Source organism: Dipodomys spectabilis, unplaced genomic scaffold, assembly GCF_019054845.1.
Source record: "Dipodomys spectabilis isolate Male_0828 unplaced genomic scaffold, ASM1905484v1 ptg000115l, whole genome shotgun sequence".
NCBI lineage: Eukaryota > Metazoa > Chordata > Mammalia > Rodentia > Heteromyidae > Dipodomys > Dipodomys spectabilis.
Genome location: NW_024870792.1, coordinates 13,664,519 through 13,685,670, shown reverse-complemented (window position 1 = coordinate 13,685,670; position 21,152 = coordinate 13,664,519). Strand labels below are relative to the sequence as shown.

Here is a 21,152-nt window from a genome sequence, read left to right as displayed (position 1 = left end):
GTTTATTTTCTTGATTGTTTTCCTTCTGACTGAGGTGAGATGGCATCTTGGTGTTATTTTTGTTTGCATATTTGCATTTCCTTTATGACTAAAGATGTGACCATTTCTTCCTGAATCAGCTGGTTGTATTCTGAGGTACATAAGAACTGTCTTTTCAATTCGTTCTCTTATTTGTTTTTATTATTATTTTTGTATATTCTGGTTATGAATCCTATATTTCTTGAATAGTTGGTACACATTTTCCGTACTTCTGTGGGTTATTTCTTGATTCTGATATTTGTTTCCTTGGAGCCACAGAAACTTTAACTTGATACATTTTCATTTGTCAGTTTTTGTTATTATTTCCAGATCAATTTGTTCTATTTAGAAAATAATTACCTGATAATATCTTCCAAAGTTTTCCCTGCATTTTTTAATCAATCTCAGAGTTTTAGATCTTAAAGATTTTTGTTTCATTTGGTATTGATTCTGTAAAAAATTATTGTAAAGGTGGTATACAGAGAGGTTACAGTTATATAAATTAGATAAAGAGTACATTTCTTGGAGTCTGGTTTCAGTCTTGTGTGTGGTTAACCTGATTTCCATTTCTTGAAAAGGCTGACTTCTCCAGTGTGTATTTTGGCTGTGTGGTTTTATTTCTGGGTCTTCTGTTGGTCTTTCTATTTGTTTTTGTATTAACAGTACATTTTAAGAATGAAATTGTGAACTTATTTTTTTCTACCTAAGAAATAGGAAATTAAAATTTAATAATTTTCAGTCAAATAGTATATATCAGAACATATTTTGTTTGGTCATATCAGTCTCTTCTTCCTGTTCTTACGTTGTACCTGTAGCATTCCACTGACCTTTTTTTTTCTGACATGACAGTTTTGCCTTTTCCTAGATGTCCTTGTAGTTTGAAGGTTTCAGTGTATAGATGGTTGTGACTAGGTTTACTCAGTGTAACACCTTTTAACTTACCCATTCCTTAACATCCCTAAAAATCTGTAGGATTGGCAAATGTTTGTTGATTATTTTCTTTTGTATATTTTTAGTGGAAGAATTGAGACTGTCTTACAGTAAGTAACATTCACAGAGCTTCCTGCTTTACCCAGTTAAGCAGTAGCAATGCATCCTTCATGGAACATTGAATTAACTTTAGTTCTGTAAATGTGATGTTATGCTGCATTGCATTTAGCCATTTTGATATCTGTAAACTTAATCAAGTGACATTTATTCCTTTATCCCCATCAAAGTTACAATATCTAGCTTTTTTTATAAAGAGTGAGTTTTGTGTCATGATGCCTTTTATTGCACTTGACATTTATTCAGCAAGCATTTATTGAGCAGCTTGTTACATGGTAAGCATTAACTGCTTTGAGGGATATTAAATGCTGTAGCATACAAACCTTTCAGATAGAATAAAATATCTATTTAGTGTAAAGTGTAATATAAAATATGAGAATGGGTAATCACTAGAGATTTCAGATGGATTACAGGTTTAAAATTTTGGGAAAACTGCTTAGTCTAATGACAAACACTTCTCAGTAGCTATGATAATTATAATAATCATAGTTTCAAGTCATTTAGCACAACAGTTCCTAGGATTTTTATAAAGGCATTTGCTTTATTGTCATATTGCTAGGCTCATTAAGAGGGACTATACAGTAAATGAAATTATTTTGTACCTTAGAAGATCAGAAGACTTGAATTTTTGTAGGTAGCTCTTAGAGATTTTTTTTTCTGATGCATCAGCAAATTTTATTTTCTCTGAAGATATGAAATGAAGTCTAATGATTCAAAAATTAACTGGCTTTATTTTTCCCTCGAATAGATTTTAGCCCTCATGGGGTGTCAAATAGAACTTGAACCTTATAGACATTGATTGAATGGTAATAAAAGCTTTGACTACAGTATTTATGTTCAGTATAATTCTATACTAATTATTAAATTAGTTATCAGATTGTTTTTTCAAGTGCTATGCAACAGAAGGATTATTAATGCCATAAATTGTAGTAGAGTTTTGTCAAATAGAATTATGTTGATAATCTGTGCATTCAGTTAGTTGGTGAATTGAATGACAGCCAAGGCTCTATCAAGGGACAGTGTGATGTGGAAGAGTACTAGCATATATGAAACCTCCACCTTCATAAAGTGCTAAGTATTTGCAGACATCTGGTCTGTATACTATTTATAGTGTTGTCTTTCCCTCAGACAATTAGAAGAAAGTTTAGATAAGGAATTAGTTGTGAAATCTTCTGTAGCACTTGTTGAAACTAAGAAATTAATGTTGGCAAATTACTGTTAACCGAACTACTCTTTATTTAAATCTTACCATTTTTTTCACTAGTGTCTCCTGTTACAAGATCCATTCTGGGGATTACAGCAATTAGTCATCTCGTTTCTTTAGTTTAACTTATCAATTTTCAATAATATGCTAACTTTACAAGTTTTTAAAAATTAATTTGTCTTAGTAAACAGGAAAGTATGTTGAACATGGCTCAGTCTTTTTCTCTTAACTCAAAGTTGTGAAAATTCAGTCACTTTCTTGTGTCTTCAGTGGCTGTTTTACACATTTAATGTCTTCTGACCTCACTGTAAGCTGTGTGCTCCTCTAGCTGGTCTTCTATCATTAAGACCTTCTCAAATAAGTCAAATAAAGAATATTGAAAGAGTCAGGAGAAAAACATCATGATAAGACTCAAGGAATTTTTCAAGTATACTGGTAAACAGTAGCTGCTTGGAGTCAAGAAGCAGGTCAGAACTCATGTCTGCCACATACCACTAATGGCTTTGAGCAAGTTCCCAAAATGAGTTTCTGAGTTTGTAAAACAATGGACTTATACTGAATGGCTTCTAAGAACTTTCCATTCTAAACATCCATAACCTAATGTCATCTTGGTGGGAAGCTAAGCTGCCTTCATGCCACCACACATAGATGAGGGAACAGTTGTCTAATTTGCTTTGTGTCACAGGTGTGGTAAATGTAACCACATTTTAGGGTTTATGTGATTTTCAAGCTTTTCTGGTGTAGTGTATTGCTTACCTTCTTAAGTTACAAGATTATTCAGAAACTAGGGGAGGGGAAGCAGCAAAGAAGAAAGTTTGAAACTCATTATGCCTGCACAGTTGGAACAAATGAAATTACCATGTAAAAATGTTTATTGTAATAATGTATAATTATTGTAAGATATCTGGTAATACACAAGAGCAAAAAATAAAATCAGCTATATCATACTAAAGACATAACCACTGTTAACATTTAAAAAAACATGATACATAGAAATATTTTTAATTACTAGGATATAAATTTTATAATCTGCTTTCCCTCGTTAGTCTATGAGAACCTTTTTTCATATTATTAAGTTTTGAAATTCTTCATTTTTAGTAGCTGCATCGTAGTTGGTTGAAAACTAGTGTTTTAACTATTACTATTTCATCAGACTTTTGAGTTATAGTTTCTCTGTTGGTGGTTTGCTTTGAGCCTTTCAGTACTAAACTGTCTGTCCACATCTCTGTCTATTCTCTAATGAAAAGTTCTTGGAACTGAACCACTGGTTGTTAATCTGTGTGGTTAGACATCTTTGAGAAATGTATTACTTTCCCCTCCCACCAATAATTGGAGTATGACTGTCCCCTCCTACTTTTGCCATCATTAAGTACTACAACTTTTGGTTTGGGGAAGGACCAGTTTTCATGGTTAAGAGTGTTTTGAGTTTGGACAGTGTACTGTCCAAAAAGTACTTGCAAAGTCAGAATGAGTAATAGATAATATGTAATGCTACAACTGAAGATTTAGAAATTACCCATATGTAGTTTATGTGAAACAAAATGAAATCTTTGAGAAGAGCGAAATATGTATTGGTGATGGTATCCATGACATCTTATAAAATAAGGTATAATGTGCTGAAACTTTGCCTTAAGGCAAATCTAGAACACATGGGATAGAAGAGGAGGAAAATAGTCTTCTGGGATATTACTGAAGGTAATAAATGAGCCCTTGTTTTAAAAATTAGTTCATCTTCCATGATTAGACTTGTACTTGCAGTGAATAATGTCTGTATTGTTTTATAAAGTGTTTCTCATGATTAGACAACAGTAGATCTGTTTTGTTTTGATTTGTTTTGTTGATGATTGTTACAATAAGCTGTATAATAGAGCACAAGTTTTATAGTAGTTTTGAAGAAACACTGTGATGATGATGATAAAGGAACCTTGCATCATCTACTGCAAATAGAAGAAATGTCTGTCAGATCTTTTCTATCCTTCCCTTCCTTTTCCATCCTACCTTCCTTTTTCATTTTTTCTATTTCTTGCTGTTTCGATTTCCACCTTCTCTTCCTTCTTTCTTTTGTACTAGTGTTTAAACTCAGGACCTTGAATTTGCTAGGCTAGTGCCCAACCACTAGCCACATCTCCTACTCTTTTGTTTTACTTCAGGTTTTTTTATTTTTTTATTTTTTTTTAAATATTTTTTGAATGAGAGAGAGAGCTGGAAAAGAGAAAAAAGAGAGAGGAAAGAGCTAGAAAAGAGCAGCGAGAGAGATAGCTGAGTAAGAACAGCAGCACTCACGTGGTATTCAGGTAAGGGGTAGGTTTATTCAGTAGACCTGCTGGGGCCAGGCAAGGTTGGCACTCCACACGGCTGGGAAAGGCCTGGAAAAGAGAGAGAGCTGGGAAAGAGAGGAGAGAGGAAAGAGCTAGAGCAGAGAGAAAGCAGAGAGAGCTAGAAAAGAGCAGCAAGAGCCATGTTTTTTTAAATAGCTTCTCAGAACTTTCCCAGGGATGGCCTGGACCACAGTCCTCTTTACCAGTGGCCTCTTGTCTAGTAATTAGAATCACAGGTATGAGTCACCATACTCAGTTTGTTGAGATGGGGGTCATGTTAACTTTTGTCCTTGCTGGCTTCAATCCATCATCCCTATAATCTCCACTTTCCAGATAGCTGAGATTCCAGGCATGAGCCACTGCCCCTGGCCCAGAGAGAGACCTGTTTAGGCATGCCTAAAATATTTTTTTGCGTCCAGATTTTTTTATATGAACATTCATTGATTCTCTCTGGCATTTTGTAAACTGGTTTATGTGTACATGTCACATTATCACATACTGCTTTTTTAGGCATATGTTCAATCTAATCCTTTTAAACAAAAGACTATGAAAATAAATGCTGCTTTTTTCCACTCTCTGTTTATATATTGAAATAGCATTTCAGTATATAAAAAGAGAGGAGTAGGTCTCACAAATCATATTTTGATGTCATAATTTATATTGTAGAGAGGTAACAAACTTTATTTTACAGTAATTTATGTATAACACATTAAGCTAGTAAGAGATGGTTCAAGACTTTTTAAGGAGATAGACTATTTTTTTAACACATTTTATAAAAGAATGTACTCTTACAGAACAATATTCTTAATCACAATTTCCTGGAAATGATTAAAAACATTCCAGAGGGGGTAGGAAGGTGGCTTGGTGGTAGGGTACCTTGAATGCATGAGGCCCTGGGTTTGATTCTTCAGCACCACACAAGAAGAAAAAAGCTGGAAATGGCGCTGTGGTTCAAGTGGTAGAGGGCTATCCTTGAGCTGAAGAGCTGAGGGACAGCGCCCAGGCCCAGAGTTCAGGCCCCATGACCGACAAACAAAACAAAACAAAAGAATTTCCAGAAAGGAATTACAAATCAGCATGGGTTTTAAAAATTGATAAATTGCTTTTGTTTGGAAGGTGTTTTTTGGATTTTTTTTCTCATTCTTTAAACTCTTGAATTTAAGATCATTTTTAGTAGTTTTCCCTCTCCTTTGTGTTCTAACCAGTGAACATGAGAGGCTAATACTCATCCTGGCACTTCTAGTATGTTAGCATGTTCTCTTCAGAAACATCTCTAATGTTGGGAGGCAATTAAACAAAACTGACATGGAGTCAGATTATGTAATGTGTAATATATTATCATTCAATAGTGCTTACACTAGGTGTAGTTTTACAGTCACTTCTGATATATGTTATCATAGACTGTACAGACAATAGATACAATTTTAGAATCATTGAGGTATGTTGACATCATTTATCACAATGTAAAAAGTATATGAGTTTACATAAATCTTCATAGAATTGAAATTGACTTTCACAGAACTGAAAGTTCTTTATTTTAACTACTAATAATCTTACTTGATTTTACATAGCCATAAACATTATAGAGAAAAATGCTAGCTGCAACCCAGCCACATCCTGTATGAAATAAGTATAATGCCCAATCTATAAAATAATCATTAAGGTAACCAATTCTCAAGTTGAAATGCCCTGTGGTAATTGGATTTTTTTAAACATGTCACTGTTAGGATCTTCATGATATCAAAAGTTAAAACACGGGGGTAGGAAGGTGGCTAAATGGTAGAGTGCTTGCCTTGCATGCATAAGGCCCTGGGTTCGATTCCTCAGCACCACATAGCAGAAAAAGCCACAAGTGGCACTCTTGAGCCAAAAAGCTGAGGGATAGAGTTCAGTCCCCACAACCGACCCCCCCCCCCAAAAAAAAATCAAAACACTTTAGAGTCTAAGTATCTTTAAAATGTCTTCATTGATTGCTGCAATAGTATAAATGCTAAATGATTTTCCAAAACTTGAATTTTAAACATATATAAGTGACCTGAGTTCCAAAAGCAGTCACCATTGATAACATTTAATTTTCACACATATTAATAATCTGCAATATCATTGGCTATTCTTATTTTCTTGTAATAGCTACAGAAATCTTGCTCTCTTACTTCGTATTCCTCTGGTTCTTCAAATCAAGACCCAGTCCTCACCATTGCTGCCTAAGGGAATGCCTGCTCTTGGAGAAGAAGCATTACCTTGCATCTTCTGTTCCAGAACAAACCTTTCTCCATTTTCATACTTGCTTCCTGGTCACTATCCTAATTTGTGTTCTCTTTTTCCTTCCTTCTCTTCTAGGCAGAAGGACTATTCATTTGCCTCCATGTGCATAGTACACCTATCTATCACTTCTGTAGTCTTGTTCCTTCTGTCATCCATCTTTCAATCATTTTACCTCCCTAGGTCTCCAACAGTAATCTTTTCTTTTGGCCTTCCACCTTTTGTGACCAGTATTTTACTTTGACCCCTCTTTTTCACTTGGAATAGGAAAGATCAGAGGTTGGAGTAATAACTTCTCTACTTACTGAATTTGGGGTCAGACTGATGAAGCTGAAGGCATTGTTCATTTAGAAAACATACCAGGTTAATCTGGTAGCATGATAAATAAAATATAGCATTACTTTTTAGTACTTTTAATGAAAAAATGAATTCATATACTCAATCTTATGGAGCAAATTGCTATAATTAGAATGTGCCACCGTCCAAAGCAACTGATTTGAGTAGAGGGCTTAGTAACCCAAGATTTTTAACTCAGGCCTCTTGTCTCCACTGTTGAGTCATACTGCTTTCCTCTTTTTTTGTTGACATAGTGTTTTATTTCCTGCAGGGCACACTTCTGTACCATGATGTATCTATTTTTTAATCTCCATATTCTAACTGTGATGATAAGCATACACAGTATTCCCAACATTTTTCTGTTGAGATGGAGTTTCATGGGCTTTTTCTGCCTGCGCTGACCTTGAATTGTGATCCTTCTGTTCTCAGTTGTTAGAGTAGTTGAGATTACAGGGTGAGCCACTGATAATATTTAGGATTAAAATTTCTGTTATACATCAGATGACATTTACTGTTCTCAGTGTTTTGGATTTCAGCCATTCTATAGATATTTTAGTTTGCTATTCTCTGATAAAATGATGTTGAATACTGCCACCTGTGTAGCTTCTTGTATGCAGGTCTTTTGCCTAATTTTTAAGTTGGATGTCTCTTTCCCAGTGTTGAATTGTTGTAAGGTAAATCATCCCAGAAGCCACCTTTTAACATATAGAATATTGGAGTCTTTATTATACAGTTAATAAGCTGCAGGCCACCAGTTATTACTAAGGCCTGCAGCATGCAAATACATATAACACAGCTAGGAAGCATGCTAAAGAGGAAAGAAAAAACAAGAACAATACCAACAAGCCAATTCAGCTCCAATGGAGAGCTGAACTAGGACTCCATGATGACTGGAGACGAACCAGGAGACAGGACACAGGACACGATCAGAGAGACACACGTGGCATGGAGTCCCGCAGCTAGGCTGGTCCAGACCTAAATAGATCCGCGCAGGTTACAGATCCACAGGAAATTCCCAGTCCCAGGTACTGGACTGTCATTCAGTAACCTATCAGTCAAGTGCCTGTCCCTGCCTCCAGGGGTCCGGGCATGCCCATCAACTGGGAAGCAGGTGATATGTGTGTGTGTGTGGTGGGGGGTTCTTCCCCCAGCATGAAGACAAGATGTCAGACCTATAATCCACCATGTGGCCAATATGGCTCCAGCCAGACCTGACCTCCTTACTTCAGAATTTTTATTAGAGTTCTTTGTATATTTTGAATAGCAATTCTTTATAACGTGTTCTTTGCACATATATTTTCTCCTAATCTGTTGTTTGTCTTCTTGTTTTTGTGACATTGCCTTTTTTCTTTGTGAGAATAGTCTGGCTTCAAAGTCCAGGCTGTTCTTGAACTCAACAATCCTGTCTCAGCCTCTTTAGTGCTGCAATTAGACACACATACCACCAGGCCTGGCATTAACATTGTCTTTTCAGAGGAGTAGGTTTTAGTTTTAGTGAAGTTTACTTAAGAAATAATGAACTTTTTCATGAATTCATGAATTGGATTACATGTTATACTTAAAATGTTGTCACCATACCTCATAACATCTATCTGGGTTTCTTTTATGCTATTTCATTTTATTCAGGTTTATGACTCATTAATTTCATGAAGGATGTAAGCTTGGTGTTGAGATTCACTTCTTTGTATATGTCTATCCATTTCTTAAGCCATTTGCTAAGAAAGCTGTGTTTGTGTCATTATATTCTTTTGCTTTCCTGTGAAAGATTACTTCAGTATATCCACATGTGTCTTTTTGGTCTATCTGTCCCGTTCCCTTAGCCTGTCAGTCTTTCCAGCAATTTCACACTGTGGTGACTTCTGTAGTTTTGTAGTATAAGTCCCAAGGTTTTACATACTGTAACTTTGTTCTTTTCTGATTTAGCTATTCTGAGACATTTTTCTTGTTTATATAAACAGTTGAATTAGTTTATTGATAACCACAAAGTAACTTGCTAGGGTCTTTCTTGGAAGTACATCGAGTCTAGATGAAGTTGGAAGAATTGACATCTTGACAGTATTTAGTAACCCTACCCATAGACCTGTGAAATACCTATTTAATTCTTTGACTTTATTTTCATTTTCAATAGACCTAGTGCTTTAAAATTTAGTAAAATGATTAGGACCAAGAAATGATTATTTGATCTAGTTATGAGATCATTAGTGACCTTGAGGTAAGAGCTATTTCAATGGAGATTTGGGAAAGTCAGTTTGGAATGGAAAAACAGGAGGAGGGGGAATTGAAAAAGAAAGTGGAAATGCAGAGATAAGCTTTTAAGGAGTTTTGTGATAGGAAATCATAATGTGAAAGCAATGATAACTTGAGCTGGGTATAAAAGGTAGAGGGTATAGAAGGTAAAGGGTTTTTATTTTTTTTTTCTTTATAGTACTGGAGTTTGACTTGGACTTAACTAGGCTGGTGCTCTACCACTTGAGTTGTTCCCCACTCTGCAGCTAGAGACGTTTGTTTGGAGAACTATTGTCCTTGAATTCTTGTGGTTACAATCCAAAAGAGGGATCAGAATCCAAGTGGAGAATTAGAGTTCTGCCAGAATGTGTGACTGTGTGTGTCTTTGAAAGGGGAAGGGTAAGCAAGTAGGGGAGGAGGAAGAAAGAAAAGAGAGAAAAGGTATGATAGTAAATCACAAATAGAACCTTTCATGAAACTATCAGCATGAAGCTGACAGCATTTATTACCCATTTTCTGCTCAACTGAGATCTCAGTGGCAGATAAATTGCTAGCCTAATAAAATGTTTCCTTTGAATTAGTGAAGTCAGTCCTGAAACTTCCCTTTTCCTGTTATCACTTCTACCCACTTCCCACCCTGTCCATGCCTTGACCAGCAGAGGGTAGTTTCCTGAGAATAAAAAGTGACTATTCCTTACTCCATAGAAAGCAGCCAGTACTATAGAATAGGATTGTAGCTCCCACTCCCTTAAACTCATATCTTTGAATACCATAAAGTAATCATTAGCATAGCCTCAACCTGCTGACGACCCTAAGGGAACAGAACAATTGCATATAATATCTTGCTGTAATATAATTATTTTTTTTTCCTGTGACAAATAGCCTCACTTGAAGAAAACAAATTTAAGGACTAAGAATTTGGCATGGAAATTCAACTCTCCCACCAACTGACAGAGAGAATTTAAGATGAATACTTTACTCCATGTCTTGGTATCTTCATGTGTAATGGTAGAACTTTGGTCTCAACATCATTCTTCAGTAATGTAATTCCCTAAAATCCTGTGATTCCCCAACTTGAGCTCAGAGATTTTCTTTTTTTGTGTGTCCGGTCCTGGGGCCTGAACACTGGGCTTGGGCCTGGGCGCTGTCCCTCAGCTCTTTAACTCAAGGTTAGCGCAGTACCACTTGAGCCACAGCACCACTTCCGGCTTTTTTTCTTTTTGCTTATGTGGTGCTGAGAAATTGAACCCAGGGCCTCATGCATGCATGCAAGGCAAGCCCTCTATCACTGAGCCACCTTCTCAGCCCAGAGATTTTCTTTTATTTCTTTCTTTTTTTTTTTTTTTCTTCCTTAGTACTTGGGTTTGAATTCAGGGCCTTTGGTTTGCTCAGTTTGATTGCTTGGCTAGTACTGGGCCACTTAAGCCACTTAAGCCTTCTGGTTTTTTGCTGGTTATTTTGAGGAGTGTCAAGAAATTTCTCTTGGGGTGTACCTTGAAACATAATATGTCTCAGCTAGAGCCTTTGGCACCCTGCTGAGGTTTATTTGATTCTTAGATGCTTCAGATGATTGAATGGTAAGTAAGTCAAGGATTTAGTTTCTTTGGAGAAGAATTCCCTGTGGGCCACAAGTAAGTATTTTAAAAAAATTGGAGTTTGGAAAACTCAAAGAGGAAATTCAGGTAAAAAATCCTGATGAATAGGTAGAGAAGCTCCACTTTTGAACAAAATAACATTCTTTGTTTAACTTCTTTTCTCATTTTGTAATTCTGGAACATAAGAAAAGTTGGTAAATTCTGTGCCTTAGTTTCTTCATCTAAAAATGGAAAGATAACATTATTAACCACTTCAGTTGTGTCTTAGGAGAATTAAGTGTATTGCACACTATGGTAATTTAAACAGTAATTGACTTATGATAACTGATACAAAGACAATAGCTAAAATTGTTGTTATTATCATTAGGATTACTGGTATATAGAGTGTATAGTTTAGAAACTGTGTGTGCGTGTGTGTGTGCGCGCACACGTGCACCCCAGACCTGGAGCTTGAACTCAATGCCTAGTCCCTGAGCTTTTTGCTCATGGCTTAGTGCTTTTCTGCTCAAGCTACAAGCTCCACTTGCAGCTCTTTGGTAATTCATTGGAGATAAGAGTCTCATGGAACTTCTTGTCCTGGCTAGCTAGAATTGGAGACCCTCAGATCTCAGCTTCTCAAGTAGCTATGATTACAACTATGAGCCACTGGCGCCTGGCTTAGCTTAGAAACATTTTACAAGAGCAACTATAACTATAAAAATTTGATATTATAATTTTGTCATTACTTTGGTCAAGTGAAAACATGGGTAAGGAATGCCTTTAAATCAGGTTGAAATTTGTTTTTATAAAACTAATACTTATTTTCTTTGTGTTACAGTGAATTTCACTTACAGAATATACAAGATTCTTAAATGATAAACATAAGGAGCTATTATAATAATTAGTTCCAGTTGCTGTATAAATTTAAAACTTCATTATTCATTTAAAAATATTTTTCCTAAATAGGCCAAAAGAGTAAGATGTGTGTGCACATGTACATGTATCTGTGTGCCTTTAAGGTAGATCAACACAATCTAACTGCTTTTATTGTATTACTAAGTTTTTTAACACTCTGAGTCATGCTTTAGTTCTTTAGAACATACATTTATCATTTACCTGAACTTAGAGTATGTCTTACAAATTAGTACTGTGTACATAAGTTATATTAACTAATGTTCCATTATTTAATTAGGTTGGTTTAATCAGATACCATTATCTGTAGATCATTACTAAGCTCATAGACACTTTAAAAAAAATAGAAAAAGGAAAATCTAGCAGCCCTATACACCCATACATTCAGAAAGCCAAGATAATTGATGATAGAAAAATTAGAATAAAATAGAAGTCGGTAAACGTATGTTTGAAGAGAATGTCAAGGGTAGAAAGGTTGCTTACAATTATGTAAGTTTAGATTTTATTGAATACTTTAATATGTAATTTATAAGTCAAACTGTGATATTGGGCACATTACTACTTCAGTTACATTAAAATTATTTTAACTATGACTTTGTAGCAACTAACACTTAGATCCTAGTTTCTGACAACATTCATCTAAAAGGACACAGACCTTCTTGAAGCTAATTCCAAGGCCTGTTGCACAGAGCATCTTGTGGGTCAGAAAGGAAGGAAATGTTTAAAAATTCTTACAGGATGTATAAGCTTATTGGCAGAGATACCTATAGTGACTAAACAAATATGACATAATTGGAACATCAAATAATTAAATGCAATGGTGAAGTATAAAGCATTGGGTGGGGGAGGAATTTGCGAGACCATGCCAATAATACTAGACATAAATAAATTCAAATGGAGGCAGAGGATCCAAGGGGCTTAGGTGTGGAGGAAGTACTGGACTTGAAAATCTTGACAAAGTTGTCATTGCAATTCAATTCAAAGAATCACATATTGAGGTTAAACCTGGGGAGGGGAAATTTTGATGAGGAGGAGCAGGATATTTGCATGATCTTGAAGTATATTCCCAAGGGTTAACTTAGTGGTTTTCTGGGGAGTGGGGGTGGGAGGGGAGTGGGAGGGGTGGATAGCAACTGCACATCAGATAAACTGGCAATACCTTGTCTGGGTGATGAAATTTAACATCATGGGAACGTGTACCTCCATATGTGATATCCTGAGGAGGATTTATCTCTTACCTACTGGGATAGCCAGGAATTGATTCCTTGAATTTAATCATATACAAACTCAAGACAAGCTCAAAGTAGAACCCATTCTTTTTTAACATTCTGTTAAAATGTTGTTACAACTGTTGAAAGCTGAGAGGACCAGTGTTAAAGTAGAATTAAAGACACGGTGTTAGAGGGCATGGAAGCATGTACCTCAAGTCTTACATATTGCAGACGCCAAAGCAGGGTTGAAAAGTTTGAGACCAACCTGGTTTACAGAGTGAAACTCTCTGGTCTTAGAGAGAGGAGGGAGAAGAGGATTAGAGGGAGAAGTGAGAGCAACGGGGGAAGGAAAGAAGAGAGAAAAGACATAGGACATACTTAATCCCAAGAAGTAATTTTTGTCAGTGGGAGAAAAATATTTTTATGAGTATGTTTCTGCATTAGTTTACAACTTTGTCAGGCAAGTTGTAGATTGAAAGTATTATGTTTACAAAAACTAATGGAATTGTAACTGTTAAGTTGTGTAAAATATGAAAATTAACACTGAAGTAGAAAGGACGAAAATGTGTTTAGTTCTTTTGGTGCATGCATCCGTGTGTGTGTGTGTGTGTGTGTGTGTGTGTGTGTGTGTGTGTGTGTGTGTGTGTGTGTGTGTGTGTGTGTGTGTGTGTGTGTGTGTGTGTGTGTGTGTGTGTGTGTGTGTGTGTAGAAAATGAGGTCGAATGCTAGTAGAAAATTCTGGGTGAACACAGTATAACCCCTGCTTTCCTTGTATTTGATGTCAGTATAATTTGTGGAGGGGAAGGGAAAAAACAAATCATTTAAATAGGGACACAGGTGGACCCATTGTAACAATGAGATGTATAAGTCGTTAGGTCGAAAACGAACTTTACAACTTTGGATGGGAAGGGGAAGCAAAGGAGGAGGATACAATGCTTGATAAGAAATGTACTCATTATCTGGCCCAAGTAATTGTAACCCCTCTTTACAGTATTTTCACAATTAAAAAAAAAGAAATGAAAATTCTAGGTGAAGTTACGTAGGTTGTACATTTGAGGTATTTCCACATTTATATATGCATGTATGAACACATTAGGACTTACATGTTCTCCCTTGTTGTCTTAGCTTGCTGATTTAATAACACTTCATTGTTTTCTAAGGATTAACGTTCAGTGCCTGCAGACATATATACTTATTTTTATTTTCTTCTGAATAGTGCTGGGCCTAAAGGAGATAACATTTATGAATGGAGATCAACTATACTTGGCCCACCAGGCTCTGTGTATGAAGGTGGTGTGTTTTTTCTGGATATCACATTTTCATCCGATTATCCATTTAAGCCACCAAAGGTAAGAAACTAGAAATGCATTTGTTAATATTTGTCCTTCTCTCAAATCAGATATTCTAGATCTTAAATTTGTATTATTTCCTTGTTCTTCATGAATTCATGAACTCTGAACCAAGAATTTTGATCCAGAAGGTAATTGATTTCTGCCTTTTACAATAACTCGTATTCAACAGAGGGGTTAATCGTTCATTGTAACTAAACTTTACTTTATTCATCCTTAAAATAAAATTTCAGATTTAGAATGCAAAATGTCCTGTGAACCTTTCTTAAATAATATATTAGAATAAAAAGCAAACCTGTTTGACAGCTTCCAGAAGCGGTCAATTAATAGTATGTATTTGGTCTTTCTCAACATAGAAAAGCAAAAATGAAAAAACAAGTAAAAATGAATGATGTTTTAGTAAACTTGGTGTGGCTTCTGTGGATATGAAGAAGTGGAAACTAAGAGTGACAGGATACATTCTGCCTTCTCAGTAGCCATTTGTAACAGAGAAGGGCTGAGTTGTGCCTTGTAATAACTGTTAATTTTTTTCAAGATTTTAAATACAATTATTAAAATGGCTTCTTTGCTGGATTTTTTCCCCTGAAATTCTAAAGCTAGCAGTTAAGTAATCCTAGAACTAAACCTGACCTGACCATAATTAATTGCCCTTATTATAGACACACTATCATGGCAGAAAAGACTATTGTTAAATCTGTGGTTGTCAACTATGCCGAAATATATTTCTTTACATCTGGTTCCATATGTCCCTATATAGTATCATTTATATTGTGACTTTACATGGGGGAAAGGGGGCTATAAGTTAGATTTTCCTAAAGAATATAGATTTCTCTTGTTAGCATTATCTAACAAGTGAACAATAGTTCCACCTAGTGATATTTACCTCGAACTGCAGATACCAAAATTCCTTATCACTAGGAGATATTTCTGTCCAATTCAGGCTTGCAGGTTTTTGAGTGTTTTATCTATTAGATTGTAAATCTTGAAATTACTTTCTTAACACTCTTAGCTCTATTGAGTCTATCTTGCTTAAATAAATAAAAGGGCATCCCTTCATTTTAACAATACCATTTAGAGTGACACGTATGTGTCAATATTTACTAATTACTCAGTTTTCTTTTTCTTTTTCCTTTTTTTCCGTTCATGGGGCCTCAACTCTGGGCCTGGGCTCTGTCTCTCAGTGTTTCAGCTCAAGGCTAGTTCTCTACCACTTGAGCCACTGCGCCACTTCCGACTTTTTTCTGCTTATGTGGTGCTGAGGAATTGAACCCAGGGCCTCGTGCAAGCACTCTACCACTGAGCCACCTTCCCAGCCCCATTGCTCAGTTTTCTAATACAGCAAAAGTCCTTAGCAAGCTTCTTGACTATATTTATAAATAGTGATATATCTATGCAATACCTAGTTTTTTGTATTAGAAATTTGTTAACATTTGGAGGGAAAGTTAGCAAGATATATTTTATGTAGAATTATTTTTAATGTGGGACATTAATTTCAGACATGCTTATTTTGTAGCACCTTTTAACACAAAATGGAAATTAACATAAAGATTTCAAATTATACTTACATATATGACTTTCTAAAATCATGCTGATTACCATAATGGTTATTTGTAAATTTAGGTTTTGCGTAAATTGCAAAATTTTAATTTTCTGTTTTGTTAATGTTGGTTCTCTTCTCTTGCTGAAATATGTAATATTAAGCATGCTTCAACATCTATAGTTGAATAAATGAAACAAAATAAGATTTGTGGTATTATCTTTGTTTTAAGAAAAATTACCTCTATAGTATATTATTATCTCTCTATCTTGTGAGCCACACCTCCACTTCTGTCTTTTTCATAGTGAATTAGAGATAAGAGTCTAACACTTTCCTACCCAGATTGGCTTTAGACCTGCATCTGGATCCTCAGATCTCAGCCTCCTGGGTAGCTAGGATTACAGGCATGAACCTGCTTTATATATATATATATATATATATATATATATATATATATAAAATTTTTTGAGGTTCACCAAGTGTTGAACTTTAAGAATACTTTTTTAAACATTGGTTTGTGGATATTATTCTGTTCATTTGTTTAATAGCTGAAATAACTTAGAATATTATGTCTATAGATTTTCTATACTTGTTGAGTTGATCTAAGTATAAAATGCTCCTATATTCTATATATGGTATTACAAATACTGTGCAAAGTTTAATTCAAAATTTCCCAGTAGCTACATTTAAAAAGATGTAAAATTAAACAAGTATATCCAAAACATTGCATTTTTAACTTGTAATCAATGTAAGAATATTACTGAGATTTATTTATATTTTGATTCTGATGACAAGACTTTGAAATCAGGCTTACACTTTTATATCATCTTAATTTGAATAGATATAACTAAGATCTCTCATTCACAGCTTAATTATATTTTAACTAACCAGTGATTGGTAAGGGAGTATGTGTGTTCTGTTTCTAACTTTCCCTTTCCCTTTCTCTTTCTCTTTCCCCTTCCTTTTCCCTTTCCTTTTCCTTTCTTTCCCTCACTCTCTTTCCCTCTCTTCCTCATTTCCTTCTACCTGTTCCTCCTCCCTTTTTTTCTCCTTTTTTGTCTTCACCTATCATTTTTAGAAAGACACTCTGAGAACGTGTATTATTTACTTTCTAGATTCTACTTGTAATACAGTTGCTGATTCTAAGAGATAAGGAATTTTTTTACATTGCAATTCCAGATTGTGAATTAACTACCCAATTATTTTGTTGCTTGTGGTAGTTTAGAAGCTCACATGCTTGTTGCTTCTTTTCTCACACATGTAGAGATAGGCTAGTTTTCTTTATCCAGCAACCAGAAAAACCTTGCATGTTTCATTTTATTGTTTTAGTCTAGCAAGGCATTGAACCAGCTGTGGAAATAAACAACTGAGAAGTTGAAAAGCAGGTAGTGCACCTCCTCTGTTTTCTGATATAGCAAGAAACTGAGTTGATACTAATTCTTTGTATTGAGAAACTAACACAATTTTCTTCTAAAGAAAATTTATCCTTTCCTCTTAACATTTGACATCAAATCATTTTTTTCTCTCTTTCTGTCTGTATCTGTGTATACATCAGTATAAAAGGTTTGTGTATACCCATACATACCTATATGCATAGAATTACTGTATTATTCAAAACCAATGTAATTATTCTTAGGCCACGTGAAAAAAAAGTTTTCAGTTAAATCACATAAAGCTCTTTAACTTTCTTATTAAGCTTACCCAAATTTAAAACTCTAGGTGAATTATTGTTTAGTATCAGCCATCATGATAGGTTGCTGAGAGTTGTTGTTGCTAAAAAAAAGGACTCATTTTATTTCTTTTTTACTGTGACTGTACTTAGGTTACTTTCCGTACCAGAATCTACCACTGCAACATCAACAGTCAGGGAGTCATCTGCCTGGATATCCTTAAAGACAACTGGAGTCCTGCTTTGACTATTTCAAAGGTTTTGCTGTCTATTTGTTCTCTTTTGACAGATTGCAACCCCGGTAAGCACATCTTTATAAGCATATACAATAGGTTACACACCAGTAAATTTCTTCATTAGCTTAACTATTAATTGATAAATGTTATTGGTAGGAAAATCATATTTATAATCCCAGCAGGATCGGAAGTTTAAGACCAGGCTGGATCACATAGCAAATTCGAAGTCAGCCTGGGTTTGTGGGGGAGGGGTTGATATAGAGGGAGGACCTAACTCAGAAAAAGCATTTTGTCAGTTATTTAGCAATACCATTTCAATTAAACCAGGTTGAATTGAATTAATTAACTTCATTTGTTAGTGGTATACCCCATTATGATTCAGAATCAGTGTTTTTTTTTTTTTTTTCTTTTTAGTGTTTTTTTGTGTGTATCTCTTTAAGTAGTTATACAAAGGAGTTTCAATTCAACATATCAGTTTATGAATTCAGTGCATCTTGATCAGTGTCACCTCTCCCATCATTCTTCCCCATCAAACTTTCTAAATTGTGGAGTATCTTTCTCCTTTCATGCTGCCATGTGCTTTATGGCAGTTACAAAGTAGTTTTCCCTTTTTGCAAGATCCATTAGATGTAGTAACAGTGGATTTCAAATGATGGATTGATGAAAGGGTTGCTTTAAATTATGATTATGTAAACTCAGAAAGTCATTAGTGTATAATTCATAACTTTCATAAATACCTTCCCACCATATAAGAAGTTTAATATGGATAGTAGACTTGATAAAAGTCTTGTGTAGATTTGGAGCTTCAGATTTGTTACTTTTCTATGTGGTCATTTTTAAAGAATTCAGCTTTACCATAAAACTTTTAAAGTCACTAAAGATATTACTAAGGCTTAGCAGTTAGGTGTATGGAACAGATAAACATAGATAAATATATTATCAAAACAGAAGATCAGAAATCACCTGAGTCTCCATTACTGGCGGATACAGCTATTAAAAAAAATGAGGCAGCTCATTCCACTAGGTGGAAAGCAAGGAACTGTGAAATATATTTTCTCACTGGATATTTCAATGCTTATAAATGGATATAAATTCCTGGAAAGAAATGCTGTGAAGGAGTAACAATTGTTTGAATTGTAGAAAATTTGAATAGTTGGTTTGGTTTAGGAAAGAAGAGAGCTGTGGATTTTGTTTTGTTTTGTTTTGCTTTTAAACTTCCACTATTACTTAGAGCATTTCAAATTCTAAAATAAATTCAAAGTAAAACTTTTAATCTCAATTTCTATTTTATTTTATTTTATTTTTTTGTTTTGTTTTTGGGTCCGGTCGTGGGGCCTGAACTCTGGGCCTGGGCGCTGTCCCTCAGCTCTTCAGCTCAAGGCTAGCACTCTACCACTTGAGCCACAGCGCCACTTCCGGCTTTTTTCTTTTTGCTTATGTGGTGCTGAGGAATTGAACCCAGGGCCTCAGGCATGCAAGGCAAGCGCTCTACCACTGAGCCAACTTCCCAGCCCCTCAATTTCTATTTTAAAACTTAATTTTTTTGTTTTGATACTTGTTTGAATAAAATGGCCAGATTTCAGAAAAATTTTTGTGTGTTAAAGACAAAACAATATTGAGTTTGTTTTACTTAATTCAGTATTATTTAGTGAAGGAACTTTTCCTAAATTGAATATTAAAATATACAAATGGTTGTAAATGCTATGAATTATAAGTGTCATAATTTAATAGTGTGTTAGAACTAGCTGTATGTTTAAGACACCACAAATCTCTTAATATTGTTTTCAATTTTCCAGCGGATCCTCTGGTTGGAAGTATAGCCACTCAGTATTTGACCAACAGAGCAGAACATGACAGGATAGCCAGACAGTGGACCAAGAGATATGCAACATAATTTACTAATTTGTATGCAGTGTGAAGGAGCAGAAGGCATCTTCTCACTGTGCTGCAAATCTTTATAGCCTTTACAATACGGACTTCTGTGTATATGTTATACTGATTCTACTCTCTGCTTTTATCCTTTGGAGACTGGGAGACTCCCTAAAAAGGTAAATGCTATCAAGAGTAGAACTTTGTAGCTGTAGATTAGTTATGTTTAAAATGCCTACTTGCAAGTCTTGCTTCTTTGGGATATCAAAATGTATTTTGTGATGTACTAAGGATACTGGTCCTGAAGTCTACCAAATATTATAGTGCATTTTAGCCTAATTCATTATCTGTATGAAGTTATAAAAGTAGATGTAGATGACTAGGAATTATGTCATTTGTATTAAGCCCAGATCTATTTCTCAAGTATGTGGTTCATGCTGTTGTGAAAATGTTTTACCTTTTACCTTTGTCAGTTTGTAATGAGAGGATTTCCTTTTACCCTTTGTAGCTCAGAGAGCACTGGTGTATCATCTCAAACACAATAAACATGCTCCTGAAGGCATAGTTTCCTGTCGTAATGTTTCAAGCAGAGTCTTGTCAGAAGGTGTATCTGAGATGATTGTTGATGAAATAAAGTTGTGGATATGAAGACTACTACTGAGGACTAGTACAAATGAAAGAATTATTAAATTGAAAACATTGAAAAATCTTGTTAAATGTGTAGTTTTTTCCTTTAAATCTAAGTGGGAGAATACAATGGGCTTCAATATGCAAACTATTTTAAACCATTGGTCTCAAAAAGCCATAAAATTTTGCCTTGGTAATGCTAAAAAGAAAATAAAAATCCTGTCTCATTCAGGAGTCTGAAAATGTCTTAAAGAACATTATACTTCCAAATTGGTGAGTTCTTTTTAGCATTGGGCAGTATTGACAAATACTAACTTTGATCTGGTAGATTATTCTATGGTGCTTTTTTTTCCCTCTTAATCCTGATCTTGAATTTTTGTGGTACATTCCAATTCTTCATCATGACACATGACCAGCCAATATCACCAAAGGCAGAGTTGATCACAAAATCTTTGTCAGCCCTTCAGGTAGAGTGTTGTATTACTGTGCATATGTGATATTATTTCTCAAATGAAAACAAGAATTGTACTGTTTTTATATGTTAAATTGTTTCATTGTAATTGTTATTATCGAATATGTTAAGATTCTATAGGAGTTTGGAAACAGTATCATTATGTCATTTTTCCATTAACTGAGATAATTATCTTTGGTTTTATAGTCAAGCTTTAGGTTTACATATCTTATGTAGAAGCATACATACATATACATATATATGTGTGTGTGTGTATACACACACACACACACACACGTAGGAGCA

The 21,152-nt window shown here is 34.9% G+C and overlaps 1 protein-coding gene across 3 annotated transcripts in view; it reads left to right on the top strand.

The window, feature by feature from the left end:
- Positions 1 to 20,332, top strand: part of Ube2e3 (ubiquitin conjugating enzyme E2 E3) — a 64,054-nt gene extending 43,722 nt beyond the window's left edge. For all 3 annotated transcript variants that reach the window (XM_042688352.1, XM_042688351.1, XM_042688353.1), the window contains exons 4-6: positions 14,325 to 14,457; positions 17,817 to 17,964; positions 19,696 to 20,332. In XM_042688352.1, the coding sequence (XP_042544286.1) occupies positions 14,325 to 14,457; positions 17,817 to 17,964; positions 19,696 to 19,793 (379 nt within the window). In that variant the 3' untranslated portion in view covers positions 19,794 to 20,332. The remainder of the gene's footprint in view (positions 1 to 14,324; positions 14,458 to 17,816; positions 17,965 to 19,695) is intronic.
- Positions 20,333 to 21,152: the final 820 nt, after the last annotated feature.